Genomic DNA, 22,014 nt, shown 5'->3' on the forward strand with positions numbered 1-22,014 from the left:
TTTTTAAAAGATGCTAAAAGCTTGTAGTATCTATCCTTGAACTGGCATGCTATGGTCCTTATATATATATTCTAGTTCTATTACTTTCACTATCACATTTGTATACAATGTCAGAATAAGGAATTTACCATCCATTATTGTTTCTACAGTTACAGAGAGACTAATTTTCAATGTCCTGGCCAATAACTTGTTCATTTTTCTTAATTACCATATTTATTTTAACATTATTAGAACTTATAGTTTTCGCTAGGATAACAGATGTTGAGAATGATATTACTGTATTTTTATTTATGAGCTTACTTTTGGGAAGTTCTGTTTAGAATTTAGTAAAATGTTTTTGGTAAGTTATTTTGGATATCCACACTGTAAGGTGGATTAAACCATATACAACCCCTACACCTGTTTTTTTACTTTTATTTCCAAGATGTATGTTTGAGGGGTTTGGTCTTTTCAGCGTAACTGATTTGGCTTAGCCAATCCAGCATAGCTGATTTGGCATGTGGCTGATTCAGCATCCAATTAGCATGTCCTTGTTATAGTCAGTTTTTTTTTTATATATATTTAAAATTAATTCATTAAATGAAGATATTTTTTCTTTGAATAAAATTGAAAACATTAAAAGAAAAAAATTATTTAACTTTTAAAAGAATTAAAAATAACCGTGTTTATTTAAAACACAACACAAAAGCAAACAACACGCAGTCAACAATGAGATATGTTTATATTGTTTTTCTGAATAAAAATCTTTAAAATATTTATAAGTTTTTAATCTTTACAAAATTAAAAATAATTAACCAAAAAGAGTTTTGCAAAACATGATTTTTCCTTAAAAAATAAACATCAAACAGTTTGAGTCGTGTTTATTTAAATCGCAACACAAAAACAAGCAACATTCAGTTGTCAACAAGGAGATTATATTTTTATATTATTTTCCTTAATAAAAAAAGAACTTAAAAATAAGGTACTTATGCATTTTGCTGAAACAATAACATTATTATTTAAAAAAAAAACACATTCTTAACACGGGGAGGGGAGAATGTTTTATAACTATTCTGTACTCTCGCCTAACAGTTTAATAAAAAAGATAGGATGAAACTTCAATTTAATTTGAAAATACCACTTAAATCTCCTTGCTGACAACCGAGTGTTGTATGATTTTGTTATTTTTTGTGCTTATGCATTTATGTTACTATGCTATTTTTTTAAACAGTATTTTCAAGCTAAATTGAGTTTCACAATATCTTTTTGTTAGGTGAAAGTACAGAATAGTTACAAAACATACTCCCATCCCCATATTCATCCCTGCTGAATTTGTTAATCCCCGTTCATTCTGATTGGATCAGAGCTATTAGTACCTATTCTAATGCTTTTCTGGATTTTTATATCTAGATTTGCCCATAGCTATATTTATGAGATATAACATAATATATGTACAATGTTGAGGAATTAATATCAAAGATATATTTTCATTTGCAATTTTATAGTTTTTTTTTTAGTTTATTTAAACATGTTTATATCATTTCATGACCCCCCCCTCTACATACAAATATATATACACGCACACACACGTATACATCTATTTTTGCATGTGTCCATATATCTATATATGGTAGAGTGGGGTGATGAAATAGTATAAACATGCTAAATTATGAATTATTCGTGATGAGATAATTTAAATATTTTTTTTCCTGATTCCAATACAATTACCGATTCTGATTCTTTATAAATAACTCAATATTTGACTATAATGTCGTTATTTTTCATGTATATTGTAGCAATGCATAATTAACAATACATGTTAATTGATATTTTCTCAAACCTAAAAATACACGTGTGAGAGAATAATCTATAGATTTTAGTTTTATTGGAAGTTTAAAATCGATAAATATTTATAACTAGCAGGACCCTTTAACCAGTGTTGCCCAATGGAAGCCTGCCCCCCCCCCACTCACAAAATGTAAACTATGATTGTTGTCGGTGGCCATTGCTGTCCCTGAACAGTTGCTGGACACTGGTAGCTGAAATCAAATAATCTGGCTTTCACTGGCGATTAGTGCTGGTTTGGGGCGATAATATGCAAGTACTGTTTGAATTTTAAAAAGCAATTAAGGGAATGCATCAGTCAGTATGAATTAATAAAATTATAAAAAATGGTCCATTTAGAATAATAATGGAAAGTACAAACAGAAATTTTAGAAGATAGGGATTCTCACTTTATATGGACTTTTTAGAATGATGAAAATCAGTGATAGCAGTCATAACTGTTTCCGTTTGTTGTTCAAGTCTTCCTCTTCTTTTCAACTTTCCACCAATAGTATTAAATTAAATTCCAGTTTTATGTAATCTTTTTTAACATGTAAAACAAAACAATTACGACATTTTTCACTTTGAGTATTGTCATGTTAAGACAGCGTTTGGAATAGACATCCCAACCTCCCCATGTTAAGAACAGCATTCAGAATAGACCCCCCCCCCCAACATCCCCCAGATAAAGAACGGCTTTCAGGGTAGACAACTCCATTTTAGGGGGGTGGGGGTTAAAATATAATTCCTCCAAATTTAATCGTGATAATTCTTGTCAGTATACCCACCTGCAAATGCTAAAAAAAAAAAAAAAAATTGGGTATGGCAGTGTCGGTAGGAGAGAAGTAGATTTATTTATTGCGCATGCATACAAACCTGACAGCTAGTGAATTACAGTGTATAATACAGGTCTTTATATCTCTATAAATACTTCTCTCCGCAAAAATTGAATGAGATTTTCTTAATCAGGATAGTCAAAAACCTCAGTCATCATTCTAAAGGAAATTTTAGAGGTGGATGTAATACATTTACCCCCCTTCCCTTAAAAAAAAAAATTAACATGTGCATATTCTCAAGAATCAGTCCAGAAAAGAAAATTAAATAAAATACTCCACAGAATTCAAAATTGGTGAAAACACAAGTATATAACAAATAATTGTTTCCCTATGTAATGAAATTTACATTAAAACTGTAGCGTAGGTAATCGATTTAAAAAATCGTTAATTGTACATAAAACCAGACCCTAACTTTCAAACATGCCGGCAGGTTTGTCAATTAAGGTATGGAAGCAGAAAATGGATACAATACTCCTGCTGTTTTTCAAAACTGCTTACTTATATAAAATAATTAATTATTAAATATTTATATAAATATTTATAAGCATAAAATTATAATTTTTCAAACATATTTACGTTTTTTTGTTTTTTCAAATATAGTTACATTTTTTTTAATGTACTGTATTTAAATATACTTTATTTAAACATGCACAATCCAATACAATCATCGCCAATTTAAAAAATGTCTTGTCAATATCATTTACTAGATTTGTACGTATATTATTTGAACATATATCAAATATTCACATTTTAAAACTTAAACTATTTTCTGTTGCACATTTACCTTTTTGAAACTGCTAAAACTGTAAAAAATGTGACACAATTGTTTTCTTTTCATATTTCTATAAATAAATATATTTTTAAAATATCTGAACAGTTTGACAAAATATATAACATTAACTTAAATAAACAGTTATTTGTAAAGATATGCTATTAAAAATAAAAAAATCAATTGATAAAAATTTTTTACGTATTTTTATATATTTTTATTATAAGGGCAATGAAAAAAAAAATAGACATAAAATATAGTTAACTATAAAAATAGTTTAACAATTTTATAATGTGAATATTTCAAACATGTTAAAAAAAAAAACACAAAAAAACGTAACTATGTTTGAAAAAATATATTAACAAAAAATATCTTAATATTTTGGCCAAATATATAAGTAAGCAGTTTTTAAGAATAGGGAAAGTATTGTATCCATTTTGTGCTTCCATACCTCAATTAACAAACCTGCTAGTGTGTTTAGAAGAAAGGATCTGGTTTTATGCATAATTACCAAAAAATCTAATTGTCTACCAGAATAATAAATTCCAAAAAAAAAGCAAAGGAAAACATGGGTTTTTATAGGGCAGTTTTTTAAGGGGGAGGGGGGTAGTGTCATGTCGGTATTTTGTACGTTTTCATTTCCAAACCATTGCTGTCTTTACATATTTTTTTTAAGTGTTTTCGACGTGCAAACAAAGACAGAAAACGTTATGTATATAAAGTATTTTACTTGTGTACCTACGGTAATTAAGGTTATTAGTATTTAATTGCCTGTTTATAAGCGGTTAATGTTTGCATCGCTGTGAAATGTTTTCTTTTTTTTTCTTTGACAAAGAATTGTAAAAAGTGAGAAAGAGATAGCAAGAAAGAATATATATACAGAGAGAGAGAAAGGAAATAAAAACTGGAGGTGATATTGTTGACACCATATAATGTAAGAAAATGAACACAACAATTTACTCAGAGGGCAAAAGTAGGTATCCTTGTGACACTGTATTTGAATGGTGCATTAATGTTTGTTTAGCATGCGAATATCATTAATCTGGAATATAGGAATAGTCAAGGCTCAGCAAATCAGAATGAACAGAATTATTCTGGGGAGACTTTATTATTTTTGAATTGGAAAAGGGAAAGATGATGTTATGGCTATAAGTTTATGATGCATTTACGAAAGGTGCAAGCACAATATATATAGTGAATTTTTACTGATTCTAGTTAATCATCTCAACACTAATATATATGTATATATATGTGGAGAATGATGGTTCACAGGAAGTCGTCTTCGGACACGAAGGACAGCACATGATGATATATACTTCACTATAGGTGCAAGCACAATGTGTATATTTCTTCCCGGTGTTGACTTGGGGTGGTAAGAGGACTTGATATTTAGAGGGAAAAATAGGAACTACTTCCTCTAAAGATGGATGCGATTGTGATGGTGTTGCTCCTAGGATGAAATGTAGGATTTTATAATAACAACTAAATGTGTCTAAAACTTCAGTCTAAAGTTACATAAGATAGTCGCTAATAGTATAGACATAATAAATTTGTATGTGGCATTTGTTGTTGCAGGTACTTTGGTGCAGAGGAGAAATTCTGCAATCCAAATATTATATATGGAAATTTTATCATTACTATCAACAGTGAATGATTTTGTTTTAAACAAAATTAAATCAAAAAGACAAAAGAATTGTTATTTGGCATAAAAAAATAAGCAGAAATTTTTCCGATTCTGATACCTCCAAAAGTATCAATTTTTACCGATTCTGGTTAATCATCTCAACAATATGTATATATATGTGGAGAATGATGGTTCATAGGAAGTCGTCTTCGGACACGAAGGACAGCACATGATGATATATATATATATATATATATATATATATATATATATATATATATATACTTCACATTCTTAGGGCAGCAATAGTGACAGTTTGACGACCTTAACAAAATAAGGTACATACTAAAAGTCAGAAACAGTTTAAAACCTTTAGGTGTTCTTATATTAGGAGATTTCCATTTTACCGCATTCCTAGCACATTAAAAAAAATGTTAATTTTTTAAGGTTGAAATTAAAGTGCAGTGCTTACAAACTGGAGAGCATTTAGCCTGATTGTTTTCTGATTTTGAGACTGATCTGACTGGACACAAAGCCGGCTTCTATTTGAGATAACTGCAGGTTCCCTCTGAGTTTAATTAGTGCCAACATTCTTGTTTAATTAAGACTTTAGACTATGTAACAAAATTAAGCATTTGTTTTTCACTTTTTCTACCTTAATGGCTTATATCATTCAAATTTAAAAAAAAAAAAAGGTTATTTTTGTTTAAACCTTTAATAATAAATTGTCCTTTTTTTCCCCTTTTTACACAGAGCATTTGAAGTTAATCTTAATACTAATATAATACAATTTACTTTAGTCTAACTGCAACAAAGCCACTGTTGAACTGCTTGTTCTTTTCTATGAGAAACGAGTTTGTTTATTGCTAATTGGCTGGTGCAACCCAACTTAGAAATGCCACCAGGGCTGCTAAAGTATTTTTGTAAGCTAGAGTGCACTTATCCTAGCGTGTTGGCTTCACAAGACCACACCTGACCTTGTGTCTAACTTATGGTTAAATAATGTATCTGTTAATTGCACATTGTTTTTTGTTTTTTTTTGACATAACAATACACAATTTTTTAAAGTTAGTTTATTTATTTGCAGGCGGAGCTCCACCAAGTATAAATGGGAGATTGTTGCTAAACAGTCGCAATTACAACAACATTATTGAGTCTAATCCAAATGTTTGCATTTATCACCGTCTTATCAGGAAAATTGAAAGAGAATGGATCCGAAAAACAGTAAAGAAAAATACAAAAAAAGAGAAACTATGCATTTCAATTAAAGGAGAGTCAAAATGCAAAGAGAATTTGGATGTCTTTGAGTGTATTTCTTCTGATGAACAAGTAAGGGTTTTATTTTATTTGGAAAAAAGTTACGTTCTGAGATAGAATCATTAAGTATGGGCCAAACCCCCATCCAATATTGCATTAATTAACAAGTCATCACTAGAATTTGCTTGTAAAAGTTTATTCAATTTAGCCTAGAGACTTGCCAGGAATCATTCAGGTACGAGATTTCAGAAATTCTTTATTGTAGTCAAATAAACATCAATAGTTTCACTTCGCTGCAAAGTCATGATTCATTATTCAGGTCAACAATGAACACCACTTGATTCTAATTGGATATTGCTTAGTCTTATACTGTTGATAGGCAACAAATTCACTAATGGTCAGTTGCAGAGGAATGCTCAATGCATTTCACCTTACATGGTTTGTGCAGGTTCATTTTATCATTTTTTCATTTTGAGTTCATTCAAACCAAGCAATAACGCTTTTTATGAATCGGAATGGTACAACTTTTTGACCAGCTTGATTCACTTATTGGAAGTGGTTTTCTTAATTCTAAGATTGGAAACTTACATCCATTAGTGAAAGTGGTGCTATGAACCTAATTGGATTTGGACTCTGAACACTCAGGTCATCAGTCCTTGTTGTTATTCATATTTTTCCTTAAAGTTTTTAGCATAATTTAAATAAATTTTTCTTTTGTATCTTTTTTTTTAATCTGAACTGAATTAAGATTTAAATCAGCTGTTTCTGTTTTTGTTTTGTAAGTTTTCATTAATCATTAAAGTTGTTGCTAGTTTTATATTTTAAATATCATTTTATCTTGCTTTTTAAAATGCATTTTTTTGTTTTATTTTAATCTTTTTTAAAATTTAATTTGTGTTCATAAAAAATCGAGGATGTATAGACCACATCACTAACCTTGAAAATTATATCAGAAGCTTTTATCAATAAGGAACACGTAACATCTGTTTTTTTTTTTTTTGATCTTGAAAAAGCATATGAAACTACCTGGAAACACGGTATCATAAAAGATCTCCACAACATTGGACTAAGAGGCAGACTACCTGAATTCATAAAAAACTTCCTAACAGACAGATCTTTCCAAGTTCGCATAGACTTGACTTTATCAGACCCACAAAATCCAGAAGGAGTGCCCGAAGGCAGCATATTATCAACAACTATCTTTAACATAAAAATCAATAACATTATAAAAGAACTCTCTCCTGATATACATAGCTCCTTATATGTAGATGACTGCTCAATCAGCTACAGATCTAAATACACTCACACTATTGAAAGAAAACTACAACATAACATAAATAAAATTAATAAATGGGCAACGAAAAATGGTTTCAAATTCTCCAAACCAACGCAAACTCCACCCTGACCTAACCTTACAGATTGGAGGCGAAAAAATTCCATTCGTAAACGAACACAAGCACCTGGGAATCATTTTTGACAAAAAACTAAATTTCATTCCACACATCAATCACATCAAAACCAAATGTAATAAAGCATTACAACTCCCACGAGTCATTGCCCATACAGATTGGGGAGCTGACAAGAATACACTACTCAAACTATATAGAGCATTAATTAGATCAAAAATAGATTATGGTAGCTTCATATATCAATCCACCAGAAAGTCATATCTAAAAACAACACAATATGCCACTCCAGACTAAGACTAGCACTAGGAGCATTTCCAACCTCCCCTGTAGAAAGCCTGTATGCAGAAGCACATGAAACTCCTCCAATGCTCAGAAATCAAAACCTTGGTCTAAAATACTACACAAAACTTACAGCCAACTCCACAAACCCAGCACACAATAGCACTTTAAATCCAAACCGTAAACACCTTTTCGACTAAAAAGAAAATGCAATCAAAACCTTTGGACTTAGAATAAAATCAATTTCCAAAGAAGCAAGTCTACCCATAACTAAAATTCACGAAACTGTCCTACTCAAAACCCCTCCCTGGAAAATCGTATCCCCTAACATCGACCTAAGTTTAAGTAAATATGAAAAGAAACATACTCATCCAATAACTTATCATGATGATCTCGATAAAATCAAAGTATCCAGACCACACACACATCTATACAGATGGGTCTAAACAAAATAACGCAACAGCCAGTGCAGCAATACTCAATAAATCAATCAAAAAACAATCAAACCTCCCAAAAGAAACCCCAATCTTCACTGCTGAAATACATGCTCTAATCCTAGCTCTCAAACTCGCCTCCAATAACAAAAAAAAAACAAATTTATAATCCTTTCAACCCAATCTACTCTAAAAGCGATTAAAAATAAAAAGATGGACAACCCTCTAATCGCAAAATTACTCCAAAAATTAACTGAACTAAACAGTAAAAAAATCGTTTTCTGCTGGATACCGAGCCATTCCGGTATTAAAGGTAATGAATACGCAGATTCTGCAGCAAAAAACGTCTTAAATCTCCCAATCGATGCAAATTTTAAAATTCCATACATAGACCTAAAAAGATGTATCAACGCATATACAACAGAGAAATGGCAAACCACCTGGAATGAACACCCTAACAATAAACTTCACGAAATTATGCCAAAAATAAAAAAAACAAGAACAAAATACGAAATTAAACAGAAAAGAAGTCAAACTAACAAGAATAAAAATAGGCCATACCCACTTAACCCACTCATATCTCCTAAAAAAAGAAAGCCAACCCATCTGTATACCTTGTCAAACACCATTCACAATCAAATACATATTAATTGAATGTACTGATTTTGTAACAGTAAGAAATCGATTCTACAAAGAAAACAATATTAAAGAGTTATTCGATAAAAACAATCCCCACACCATACTTTCATATCTTAAAAACATGGCCTTTATAAAAAAATTTAAAAAGAATCCTTTATACAACGGTCCTGGATATGACCTAAAACTATATCCGATGGTGAAGCCCCACCTTGCGGGCCTTGGGGAGTGGAGCCACCCTTAAATTGCCATTGCTCGCAGGTCCACTCTGACCCGGAGTGGTAGTACCTGTTAGGGTTCCAACTATGGGTTAAATAGAATCCGACTTAAAAAAAACAAATATACTCCATTAAAAAATCGTTCCTCAAAATCACTGGATTTGGCATTAAATAATCTGAAAAAGGTTGATATGCCGTAAAACAAAAACAACCAACGAAAATTTTTCATGATTTCGATACAATTACTGATTCTGTTCTAAATTCTCGATTTTGATACAAGTACCGATTACAATTCTTTTACAATTTCACAACATTTAATAAAATTCATGTTTTTAAAAATGTTCAAATGATTGTACCCCCACCCATGTAATGTTCATATATATTTTGCACAATGTAAAAATACACTTGGAAGATGACATATATTACAAGAGTAGATCTTTCTAAATATTTTTATCTAATGTTTTTGTAATTGATTGAAAATTGTGAGATAAGACTATTTTTAAAAAAATTTTTTTTTTTATCTATAAATATAAAAGCGAAAATATATGTATGTATGTATGTGTGTTTGCTTTTTCTGTGTGTCTACAAAAGGCTTTTTTCAGAGAAGTGGTCGCTCGCTTCACAACTTTTTAAAACTTTTTATATCACATATAAGTCGTAATATCTCACAGTTAACAACGAAGCTCACCTGTCTATTTAATTTGCTCAATTTCGGGAAGATAAATATTCAACATTTGTCGCTCGCCTCATGTGGGTTAGTCTTTTTCCTATAACATCTTGGGGGGAAAAAAAAGCGTTCAGCAGTAAATGAAATCCCGCAGTCAAACTTGACCTCATTAACTCATTAAAACGGGCACCTGCTAAATTCAAGTAATTAAATAAATTAAAACGTGTTTCCGTTAGCATGTCGCGGTGGGGCAATGGTTAACGTCGCACGTTTTTATTTTTTCACACTTTAATTTACAACTTTGCCTCAAGGGTTTGGGTTCGATCCTCATACTTACTTTTTTTTTTTTTTTTTTAACCCCCCCCCCTCGGAGTTTCCACACAAACACCTCCAAACACCCGGGCAATGCCGGGTACCCCTTGCTAGTATATATATATAAAAGTGAAAATGTGTCTATGTATGTTCGCTTTTTATGTATGTCCAAGAAAGGCTTTTTTTAGAGAAGCGGTCGGTCGGTTTGCAACTTAAAACTTTTTATATCACATATATATCATAATATCTCTGAGTTAACAACGGAGCTCGCCTGTCTATTTAATTTGCTTGACTTCGGGAAGATAAATATTCAACATTTGTCGCTCGCCGCATGTGAATTAGGCTTTTTCCTATAATAAAAGCGACACTAATTCTGGCGGTATTTTTCCGGTGGCGATCGCCGGAAATATCCGAAAGCAATCAGCTTTGATCAATGTGGATATATTTTCCTTATATCAAACAATTGCTATTCAATTTGGACAAGTGGAGCTGGTCCCCCCCCCCCACAACATCTTGGGAAAATAAAAATAAAAAAAGCATTCCCGCAGTAAATGAAATACTATCCCGCAGTCAAAGTTGACCTCATTAAGTCATTAAAACGTGCCAAATTTAAGTAATTAAATAAATTCTAACGTGTTTCCCTTAGTATTGCGCGGTGGCCCAATGGTTAACATCGCACTTTTTTTTTTTTCCCACTTTAATTTCCAACTTCGCCTCAAGGGTTCGGGTTCGGGTTCGATCCTCATACTCACCTACCAAAACATTTTTTTTTTATTTTAGCCACCTCATGTCCCGGAGTTTTGATTTACCCAAAGCCACACACACCTGCAAACATCCGGGCAACGCCGGGTACCCCCCCCTCACCCCCCCCCCCCCCGCTAGTTTAAAATAAATCTCATTTGCATTTGGTCGTCGTTAATGCCATTTGAAATTTTCATAAGCGATTAAAAAGAATTGACAATTGGTATACAAAATAATAAAACAGTTTAGGAACAAAATAGTTAACAAAAATAGTTAACAAAGCCCATCGCATGTCAAACATGAGTTTAATGTTACAGAAATGCACAGACAAGTTTTAGAAAGTAATGTACCAACAAAAAAATGAATTAAACTGTAGCTCTATATTAAATCTGTGTGGAATGTTGTAAATGAACAACTTCTAATAAATAAACAAATTTGTTTTGATTCATTTTTTTTTTTTTTTTTTTTTTTTTTTTTCTGCTACAAGAAAAAATTAAAAGAATAATTTTGGAATCGGAAAATAGACAGATTTTTCTGATACTCCCAAAGCATGTGATGTTTTTTGATTCCCGATTCCAATTAATTGTCCCAACATTAATATATACAATTATATAAACAATGTTTAAGAAGAAAAAAGGAACTGGAGTGATTTTGTCATAACAGAGGTTTCCTGTCAATCAACTGGCAATTGTTCAATGACATATCAAATATGACTTTTAAATGTTCCTTTTTTTTTTTTTTTTTTTTTTTTTTTTTTTTCACTGTCTTGTTGCTAGTTGTCTCTTGACTCACAAGGCCTGGGTTGTTATTTTAAAACCCAATATATAGCTGTAAATTTGATAGGAGATTTCTCTTCATAGATTGGAAAGTATCCTTATAATGATCTAAGTTAAATCAGAGAGTAATATGCCAAAGAAAAGAAAAAAAAACATGTAGATGTGAGTAATATTCGTAGCTTAAGATTATATAAAATTGATAATTCAGGTCAGTTTTACTTTTTTCATTCTCAAGAAGTTTTCTATTTTGGTTGAATGAGTACTTTAATAAAAGTGTTATATATTATAACACACATAATATAAACAAGCTTATTCTAAATTAGTACGTAATATACACACACACACACACATATATATATAACTAGTTGTCAGTCTCAGATTTTTCAAACTTTCTCATCTGTATGTCTGTTCAAATGCAAAATAAAAAAAATAACTTTAAATTGCAAAAAAATAATATGAACAATAACCAAGGTTCATAATGGGCTATATCAGTTATAGCCAAAATAACAAAAAAAGAAAAGAAAAACAATTGTCTAGTGTGATGTTCAAACTCTGGAAGATGGCATAAAATATTGGAACTGGAAATGAATATTTCATCCGCATAATATCTACTTAAACTGTTTACAAGGTACAATCTATAGATCTAAAATGGTTTGTTTAGGTAAAATAAATAAACGGTACTTGTACAGTTTAATCAAGACATTAAAAAATGAAAATATCGAAAAAGTTTATATTGTACGTATCCGTTTTGGACTGAAGATCTCTGAAAAAAATTTCATTCAATTTGATCGAGTAGGTTTTTTTTACAGCGGAAAAACACGTTCTTATGAGAGCGCGTTGAAGTCAGTCAGCCATTATGGAATTTGTTGAACACACCATGGAGAGATAACTCAATGTAAAGAGCTGACACTCCCTCCCCATCTTTAATACTAGCTTTTCTTCCTAAAAATCGAACCTTTTGCTTGGTATCATAACTAATGGGTTTTCGCTGTAAAAAAAAAAAACAAAAAAAAAACTACTTGATGAAATTAAGTGAAATTTTTTTTTTTTCGGAGAACATCGTTCCATAACAGATATGTGCAATATAACTTTTTTTTTTTCAATTTTTGAATGTCTTGATCAAACTGTACAAGTACCAAATAAAGATATAATATTAACACAAACAATAAACAATACTAGCGCAATAAAGAAAGATAAACAATATTACCACAATAAGCAATATTAACACAATAAGCAATATTAACACAATAAATAAATAAACACAATAAATAAATAAACAATATTAACACTAATGTGAAATGACAGTGAAAAATCAACATTTGAATGGCAAATTTGGTAAATAAATTTTATGATAATCAGAAATGTTAAAGAAAAATGTTAATCTGCAGAGCTTACACTAAAATGATCAAAATATAACCATTAAAAACAAATTTCAGCATATGTAGTATAAGTTTTCCCTGAAACAAAACATTCTTTTGAAACAATAAAAGCTTAATAAAAACTTATCAATAGCATTAACGTTTATAGTTGTTTTAATTTTTATAAACTAATTAATTAGCTTAATTACTGAAAAGTGTTGCGATATCAGCAACTTGTTCTTCTCCAAACAATTGAGTGCAATTATTACATTTTTTATTAAAATATACTACAATCTTTTAATTGTGAGAAAAAAATAATTTGTTTAAAAAAGTAAACACAAATATACATTTTAATTTTTATAAAAACCGACCAAATTATTGAAAAAAAATCAAAGGTTAAAGATTTTGATGTACTGGCAGAATACTTAGCATTTTTTTAATTTTTTTTTTATTTCACAAATGATGCAGAGAATCATACTTCTGATGATGTGAAATGTTTATGTGATTTTTGAAAAAAATGTCTTTTTGTTTTTAAGTTCTAAAATAAACGTAATGGCAATTTGTTTTGTTACTCAAATAATGACAAATTAATCTCATTTTAATCGCCTTTTGTTTTCGAAATCACAAATTATTTGTCACAAATTATTTGAACTGTGAACAAAAAAAAAATGAAATACTGTAGATCTCAAATTGGCGCCTTTTGCATGTCTGCCAGTAAAATAAAAATAAACGGGCCACTAGTGATTAAGAATTAAGAAAAGATTAAAATATCTTAAAAGAAATAAAATGATTTATTTTATGTAAAAGAAAATGCAACAAAATATCTTTAACACATCCTTTACAGTAAGACAGATTAAACAACATATGACTATTTATTTTGATTATTTAATTACAATAGATTGATAATCTGCAACAGAGATCACATATATCCACAAGAGTTTCACATACTGACATATCAAAGTTTTAAAAATAAATTAGGAAATCTTACATTGGTGACATTCTCATGCTAAATTTAAAAAATCTTATCTAATCTAAAGAATAATTATTGAAATCCTAACAAGTTTTTAAAGTAAATAAAAAAAAAAAGGCAGAAAAAAATGAATGCAGCAAAATTTAAAAGATTTATCAGAATAAAACATGTAAATAAAAAAAAAAAGCCAAAGTGCTGTAATAAAATACCAGAATATAGAAATAAATCCCTTTATAAACTAATTTTACACTTAGAAAAAATGAACAAAATTTGGACAAATTTTTAATTCTTTGATTTATTTTTTCTTACATATTTTAATCTGTTGTCACATTTTGGTCATAAGTTGACAATTTTTTATTGACTTACCATCTAGGACCTTACTCCACCTGACTATGACTCTGATCATGTAGGAACACCGCTTTTGAATAAACTTAAGTCTTATAAAATGCCAAGGCGAAAAGCTGTTCGCTATTCAGAGGAGGAAATAAAGAACCTCAAAGAGGGAGTTGAAAAGATGGGAACTTTTTGGATTCAAATATTAAATGCCTATAAATTCCATCCATCGAGAACGGCGACTGATCTTGCATACAAATATAAACAAATGAAGGTAAGTTGGCATTGAATGACTAGGCAAACGTGTACTCATCTTTTTGAATTTATTTTTATCAAACATTAAAATGATGCACTATGATTACTTACTGGAAGGAAGAGACCCAGTGTTACCCAGGAGTGAATAAGAAACCCTATGACCTCTTATTTTCAGCCCATACTACCGTTTTCTCCTTTTTACATTTTGTAATATTCAGATTTGGATAGGAACGACCCAAGAATCAACTCAACCTTAATTTGGTTGAATGGAGTGTGAAAGTATACATTATCATTTATCGAAATAATCTTTGATAAATTTATAGTTGTTAACCCTAACCTCAAACCATGCATATCTTCTGTGGATGAATGAGGAGCCCAAATATTATATTACCATTTTTATTCATTTTAATTTTTAAGTATTTATTTTTTCTAGGTACACTGTATAAACACAAATCCCACAATATATTGTCTGTACCCCTTTTCATCAATATGAAGTGTAATTATCCAAGTATACTAGTTAACATATTTTCAAAATAATTAGGATTATGTGGGTCCATCTCCATTTTCAACTCATACAGTAAAATAATGAATGAAAAGTCCATGATATTATTTGATCAAAATGAAATGTACTTCTCAACGTAAGTACTCTGGATAATGAAATTTCAGAATATCTAGATTGTTATGGAAATCTATAAAACCCTATGACAAGTTTCTAAACAAACACAAACTACACCTTTATATATAGATTTTCTAATAATTTGTTTCTTATTGTTATTAACTTTAGAGTAAAGCATTTTAATTTTATAAGTCAATAATCTAGAATTAAGATTTGTCCATTTTAAGAATTCAAAGTTTGCTTTTTCATTCTGTTGATTTACAAATTTGGAAAGTGTACTAATTATTCAATGCAAAAAAACTAGAAACAATTTTCTGAAAATCAATTCTTTTTCTTGCAACTTCTTTTACATAAACCGTTTCTGCTTTTAACAAGTTTAAAACAATTTGAGAGATATTTCATTTCATAGAGATGACTATCTGACATGATAGAACTGTATTAACTTTAATGGTTACACAAACATTTGTACTCTTTCAGCATTATTTACTTTTAATAGATATTAAATACTTTTTATTATTACATGACAACAAAATAATTCATCATTTAGTTATCTGCTTAATATTTCATTTTTTGTGACCATTAAAAAATCTACAAAATGTAAATATTTGTTAGTTTTTTATTGCCATCTCAGTTGTATGTGTATTACACTGAAAAGCTCAGTTATACGTGCATTACACTGAACAACTCGCTTGTACGAGCATTACACTGAACAGCTCAGTTGTACGCGCATTAAACTGAACAGCTCAATTGTATGTGCATTAAACTGAACAGCTCAGTTGTACGCGCATTACAGTGACCAGCTCAGTTGTACGCGCATTACAGTGAACAGCTCAGTTGTACGCGCATTACAGTGAACAGCTCAGTTGTACGCGCATTACACTGGACAGCTCAGTTGTATGTGCATTACACTGGACAGCTCAGTTGTATGTGCATTACACTGGACAGCTCAGTTGTATGTGCATTACACTGGACAGCTCAGTTGTCCGCGCATTACAGTGGACAGCTCAGTTGTCCGCGCATTACAGTGGACAGCTCAGTTGTACGCGCATTACAGTGGACAGCTCAGTTGTCCGCGCATTACACTCGACAGCTCAGTTGTCCGCGTATTACACTCGACAGCTCAGTTGTCCGCGTATTACACTGGACGGCTCAGTTGTCCGCGCATTACACTGGACGGCTCAGTTGTCCGCGCATTACACTGGACGGCTCAGTTGTCCGCGCATTACACTGGACGGCTCAGTTGTCCGCGCATTACACTGGACGGCTCAGTTGTCCGCGCATTACACTGGACGGCTCAGTTGTCCGCGCATTACACTGGACGGCTCAGTTGTCCGCGCATTACACTGGACGGCTCAGTTGTCCGCGCATTACACTGGACGGCTCAGTTGTCCGCGCATTACACTGGACGGCTCAGTTGTCCGCGCATTACACTGGACGGCTCTCTTGTACGCGCATTACACTGGACGGCTCTCTTGTACGCGCATTACACTGGACGGCTCTCTTGTACGCGCATTACACCGGACGGCTCTCTTGTACGCGCATTACACCGGACGGCTCTGTTGTACGCGCATTACACCGGACGGCTCTGTTGTACGCGCATTACACCGGACGGCTCTGTTGTACGCGCATTACACCGGACGGCTCTGTTGTACGCGCATTACACCGGACGGCTCTGTTGTACGCGCATTACACCGGACGGCTCTGTTGTACGCGCATTACACCGGACGGCTCTGTTGTGCGCGCATTACACCGGACGGCTCTGTTGTGCGCGCATTACACCGGACGGCTCTGTTGTGCGCGCATTACACCGGACGGCTCTGTTGTGCGCGCATTACACCGGACGGCTCTGTTGTGCGCGCATTACACCGGACGGCTCTGTTGTGCGCGCATTACACCGGACGGCTCTGTTGTGCGCGCATTACACCGGACGGCTCTGTTGTGCGCGCATTACACCGGACGGCTCTGTTGTGCGCGCATTACACCGGACGGCTCTGTTGTGCGCGCATTACACCGGACGGCTCTGTTGTGCGCGCATTACACCGGACGGCTCTGTTGTGCGCGCATTACACCGGACGGCTCTGTTGTGCGCGCATTACACCGGACGGCTCTGTTGTGCGCGCATTACACCGGACGGGTCAGTTGTGTGCGCACTACACCGAGCTCAATTATCTGTTGTGTGCGCACTACACCGAGCTCAATTATCTGTTGTGTGCGCACTACACCGAGCTCAATTATCTGTTGTGTGCGCACTACACCGAGCTCAATTATCTGTTGTGTGCGCACTACACCGAGCTCAATTATCTGTTGTGTGCGCACTACACCGAGCTCAATTATCTGTTGTGTGCGCACTACACCGAGCTCAATTATCTGTTGTGTGCGCACTACACCGAGCTCAATTATCTGTTGTGTGCGCACTACACCGAGCTCAATTATCTGTTGTGTGCGCACTACACCGAGCTCAATTATCTGTTGTGTGCGCACTACACCGAGCTCAATTATCTGTTGTGTGCGCACTACACCGAGCTCAATTATCTGTTGTGTGCGCACTACACCGAGCTCAATTATCTGTTGTGTGCGCACTACACCGAGCTCAATTATCTGTTGTGTGCGCACTACACCGAGCTCAATTATCTGTTGTGTGCGCACTACACCGAGCTCAATTATCTGTTGTGTGCGCACTACACCGAGCTCAATTATCTGTTGTGTGCGCACTACACCGAGCTCAATTATCTGTTGTGTGCGCACTACACCGAGCTCAATTATCTGTTGTGTGCGCACTACACCGAGCTCAATTATCTGTTGTGTGCGCACTACACCGAGCTCAATTATCTGTTGTGTGCGCACTACACCGAGCTCAATTATCTGTTGTGTGCGCACTACACCGAGCTCAATTATCTGTTGTGTGCGCACTACACCGAGCTCAATTATCTGTTGTGTGCGCACTACACCGAGCTCAATTATCTGTTGTGTGCGCACTACACCGAGCTCAATTATCTGTTGTGTGCGCACTACACCGAGCGGGTCTGTTTTGTGCGCACTACACCGAGCTCAATTGTCTGTTTTGTGCGCACTACACCGAGCGGGTCTGTTTTGTGCGCACTACACCGAGCGGGTCTGTTTTGTGCGCACTACACCGAGCGGGTCTGTTTTGTGCGCACTACACCGAGCGGGTCTGTTTTGTGCGCACTACACCGAGCGGGTCTGTTGTGTGCGCACTACACCGAGCGGGTCTGTTGTGTGCGCACTACACCGAGCGGGTCTGTTGTGTGCGCACTACACCGAGCGGGTCTGTTGTGTGCGCACTACACCGAGCGGGTCTGTTGTGTGCGCACTACACCGAGCGGGTCTGTTGTGTGCGCACTACACCGAGCGGGTCTGTTTTGTGCGCACTACACCGAGCGGGTCTGTTGTGTGCGCACTATACCGAGCTCAATTACATTTTGTGTGCGCACTACACTGAGCTCAGTTATCCATTGTGTGTGCATTACGCTGAACAGCTCAGTTATCAGTTGTATGCGCATTACACTGTAATATTAATAGAAAAAAATATATCTTCGATATGTTTTTATTTCTATTATTCAAATCTAATTTCAGTTAGCATAGAATTAATCTATAAATATAAAAGCGAAAATGTACGTATGCTTTTCCTCGATGTCAACAAAAGGCTTCTTTCAGAGAAGCGCTCGCTCGCTTCACAACTTAAACTTTTTATATCATCTGTAAATTGTAATATCTCACAGTTAACCACGGAGCGCGCCTGTCTATTTAATTTTATTGACTTTCAAACGTTAATTATTCCACATTTCCCGTATCGGCACGCATTACATTCGGTTTTTGGTATAAATAATAAGCGAAACTCGACTCTAATCACAGGCCCAGAGCCAGTGGTCTCTAGAGAGCTAAGTAATGTTTGGTCAATGTCGACTTCGTCATATCAGACGGTAGCTTTCATTTTGAGACGAGGGAGCGGGTTTTTAAAAAACAAACAAACCGATTTATTGACCTCATTAAAAACTGTCCCGCACAAAATGCTAACTGCTGAATAGCTATCGCCGTCACGTCAATCAAAAATGCGCACCTGTTTTTTTTTTTTTCACACTTTACTATTTTCCAACTGCGCCTTGGCTTCGTTTTTTTTTTCACGGGCACCTGTTTTTTTTCACATTTCGGGTTTTTTTCACACACACCTACAAACACCCGGGCAACACCGGGTACCCCTCGCTAGTCTATAATATAAATCTCACCTGTTTGTTTAAATGTATGCATGTATGTTTGTATGTCTACCTAAAACTTTTGACAGAGGCAATGGATTTTCACAAGATTGATATTGTTTTGAAGTTTGATCTTTTCGATATTTGTCGGGCAAAGGATGGGGCTTTCATATGATCGATCGAAAGATTGGCCAAAAATATTAATTTCTTCATTCTCAACTGGGCACTTTCCTATAAGAAGGGGGTCACTTTTTTTGCTGATATTTTCCAAAGTCATCCTCTTTTTTTGATTGACTAGCGGGGTGGGGTAACCGGCATTTCCTGGGTGTTTGTAGGTGTGTGTATGGGGACGGGGTTAAGTAATAACCCTGTTTAAATATTATCAAAAAGACGATGTTAAAAAAAAAAAAAAAAAAAATGGGAAAAAAATGGCATAATTAAACCTGTCGGATCGAACCTTCAATCTTAAGATAACAACACTGTGTGTATAAGGGGGGGGGGGGGTAAATTAAAAGAAAAAAACGTTGCCCAGATGTAAAAGAAAAAGAAAATAGTTTGGTCGGGAGGCGGGATCGAACCTGGAAGCCTTGACGCGGAGGTGGAAACAAAAGCCAACTACTTAACCATCTCGGCCACGAGTGAGAGAAATGGGTTAGCGTGTTAAGTTAAGCGTTATACAGTGAATCAAATAAGTTTTATTGATAGGTAGCCGCTTAATGAGGTCATCACAGGAGTGTTACGATGACGTGGCAGTATTTTATTTAATGTGGGACAGCTTTTTGGGGTTTGTTTACTTTGTTTCAAAGCGGGGCAGTTTTTGCTTCCCCAAGATGATGGTGGGGAAAACCAGTTCCCATTTTAAAGGGGATTGTCCAAATTGAATAGCAATTGTCTGATATAAGGAGAAACTCCACATTGATCAAAGCTGATTGCTTTCTGGGCGTTTCGACGCGAAAGCCGCGAACACGCAACGTTTCAATAAATTTCACTTTATTTATACTTAAAAGTCAAACAAAACAAACAGGTAACACAGCGAAATAAAGCGATTTTTATAAAAGTCGATGTAAATAAATCTAGACGCGACATGCATTCACAAATCCTCGATATTATGATTTAGACAGTATATAAAAAGTTTTAAGACATAGTAAGCCCCTTGAGAATGGCGGCGAAAAAAGCCTTTGCGAGACATACATGAAATGATCACACACATTTTGGCTTTTATATATATAGAAGACTAGCGGGGGGGGGGGTACACGGCGTTGCCTGAGTGTTTGGAGGTGTGTGTGCTCGGGCAGGGGTTGGGTGGGGTGTGTCTGCTAAAAACTTTCGACAGACAGAACAAAAACTTACAAATTTGGTCTCATATGAAAGCCCCATCCTTCGCCCGACAAATATTGAAAAATTTGCCAAAAACGTTAAATTTTTGACCCTGAAATCAGCACTTTTCTACTCAGCAAAAACCGTCCTCTCATGATGAATTCGCTTCTACGCATGTGCCATACGACGTCGTAATGTGATTTAGTTTTTGATTTTAAAAAATGACCTAATTTCGTGTACGTCGTGTTAGTTAGAGCGCTGGGTCATTATCTAAACGTTTTGGGTTTGAATCATGGTGTGAGATGTCTTCTTTTTTTTTTTTTTTTTTCGATTTTTTAAATTTTAATATTGAAGCAGGCTTATTTAAGCCTTTTTTCATGTAACATTCGTTTTTCTGTTTTTTTTTTTTGTTTTTTTTACTTCACTTATTCTTAACACCCCCACCTCCGACCAACCACACACATCCAAAAACACCCGGGCAACCACCGATTTTTTAAATTTTAATATTGAAGCAGGGTTATTTAAGCCATTTTTCACGTAACATTCGTTTTTCTGTTTTTTTTTTGTTTTTTTTACTTCACTTATTCTTAACACCCCCACCTCCGACCGACCACACACATCCAAAAACACCCGGGCAACCACCGATTTTTTAAATTTTAATATTGAAACAGGCTTATTTAAGCCTTTTTTCACGTAACATTCGTTTTTCTGTTTTTTTTTTGTTTTTTTTACTTCACTTATTCTTAACACCCCCACCTCCGACCGACCACACACATCCAAAAACACCCGGGCAACCACCGATTTTTTAAATTTTAGTATTGAAACAGGCTTATTTAAGCCTTTTTTCACATGTTTTTTTTTTGGGGGGGGGGGTATTTTTCAGATTTTTTAAAAGAAGTTTTAACGTTCGTTTTTCTGTTTTCTTTTTTGTTTTTGTTTTTCCGATTTTTACATTTAACATCGTTCGTTTGCCTTACGTTAGTTTCTTCTGTGTTTTTTTTTTTTTTTTTTTTTTCGATTTTTTATCTTTTTTTATATATTTAATTTTTATTTAATATTTTAAAGTATTTACTTCGCTTATTTTTATGTTTTGATTAAACCGGATACCCCCCCCCCCCAAGCCCACCCCTACCCTCTTTATTGTAACGTTCGTTTTCTGTTTTCTTTTTTTGTTTTTTTAGTTTAGTTTCTTT

At 34.0% G+C, this 22,014-nt stretch overlaps 1 protein-coding gene across 2 annotated transcripts in view; it reads left to right on the forward strand.

The window, feature by feature from the left end:
• Positions 1-22,014, forward strand: part of LOC145256897 (telomere repeats-binding bouquet formation protein 1-like) — a 199,075-nt gene that overhangs the window by 169,752 nt on the left and 7,309 nt on the right. The window contains exons 15-16 of one of the 2 annotated variants that reach the window (XM_080115613.1): positions 6,120-6,361; positions 14,463-14,696. In XM_080115613.1, coding sequence (XP_079971739.1) covers positions 6,120-6,361; positions 14,463-14,696 — 476 coding nt within the window. The remainder of the gene's footprint in view (positions 1-6,119; positions 6,362-14,462; positions 14,697-22,014) is intronic. The other variant, XM_080115615.1, reaches the window with a different exon arrangement.

This window comes from Euprymna scolopes, chromosome 3 (assembly GCF_053919585.1).
Source record: "Euprymna scolopes isolate OS-2025 chromosome 3, ASM5391958v1, whole genome shotgun sequence".
Lineage (NCBI taxonomy): Eukaryota > Metazoa > Mollusca > Cephalopoda > Sepiida > Sepiolidae > Euprymna > Euprymna scolopes.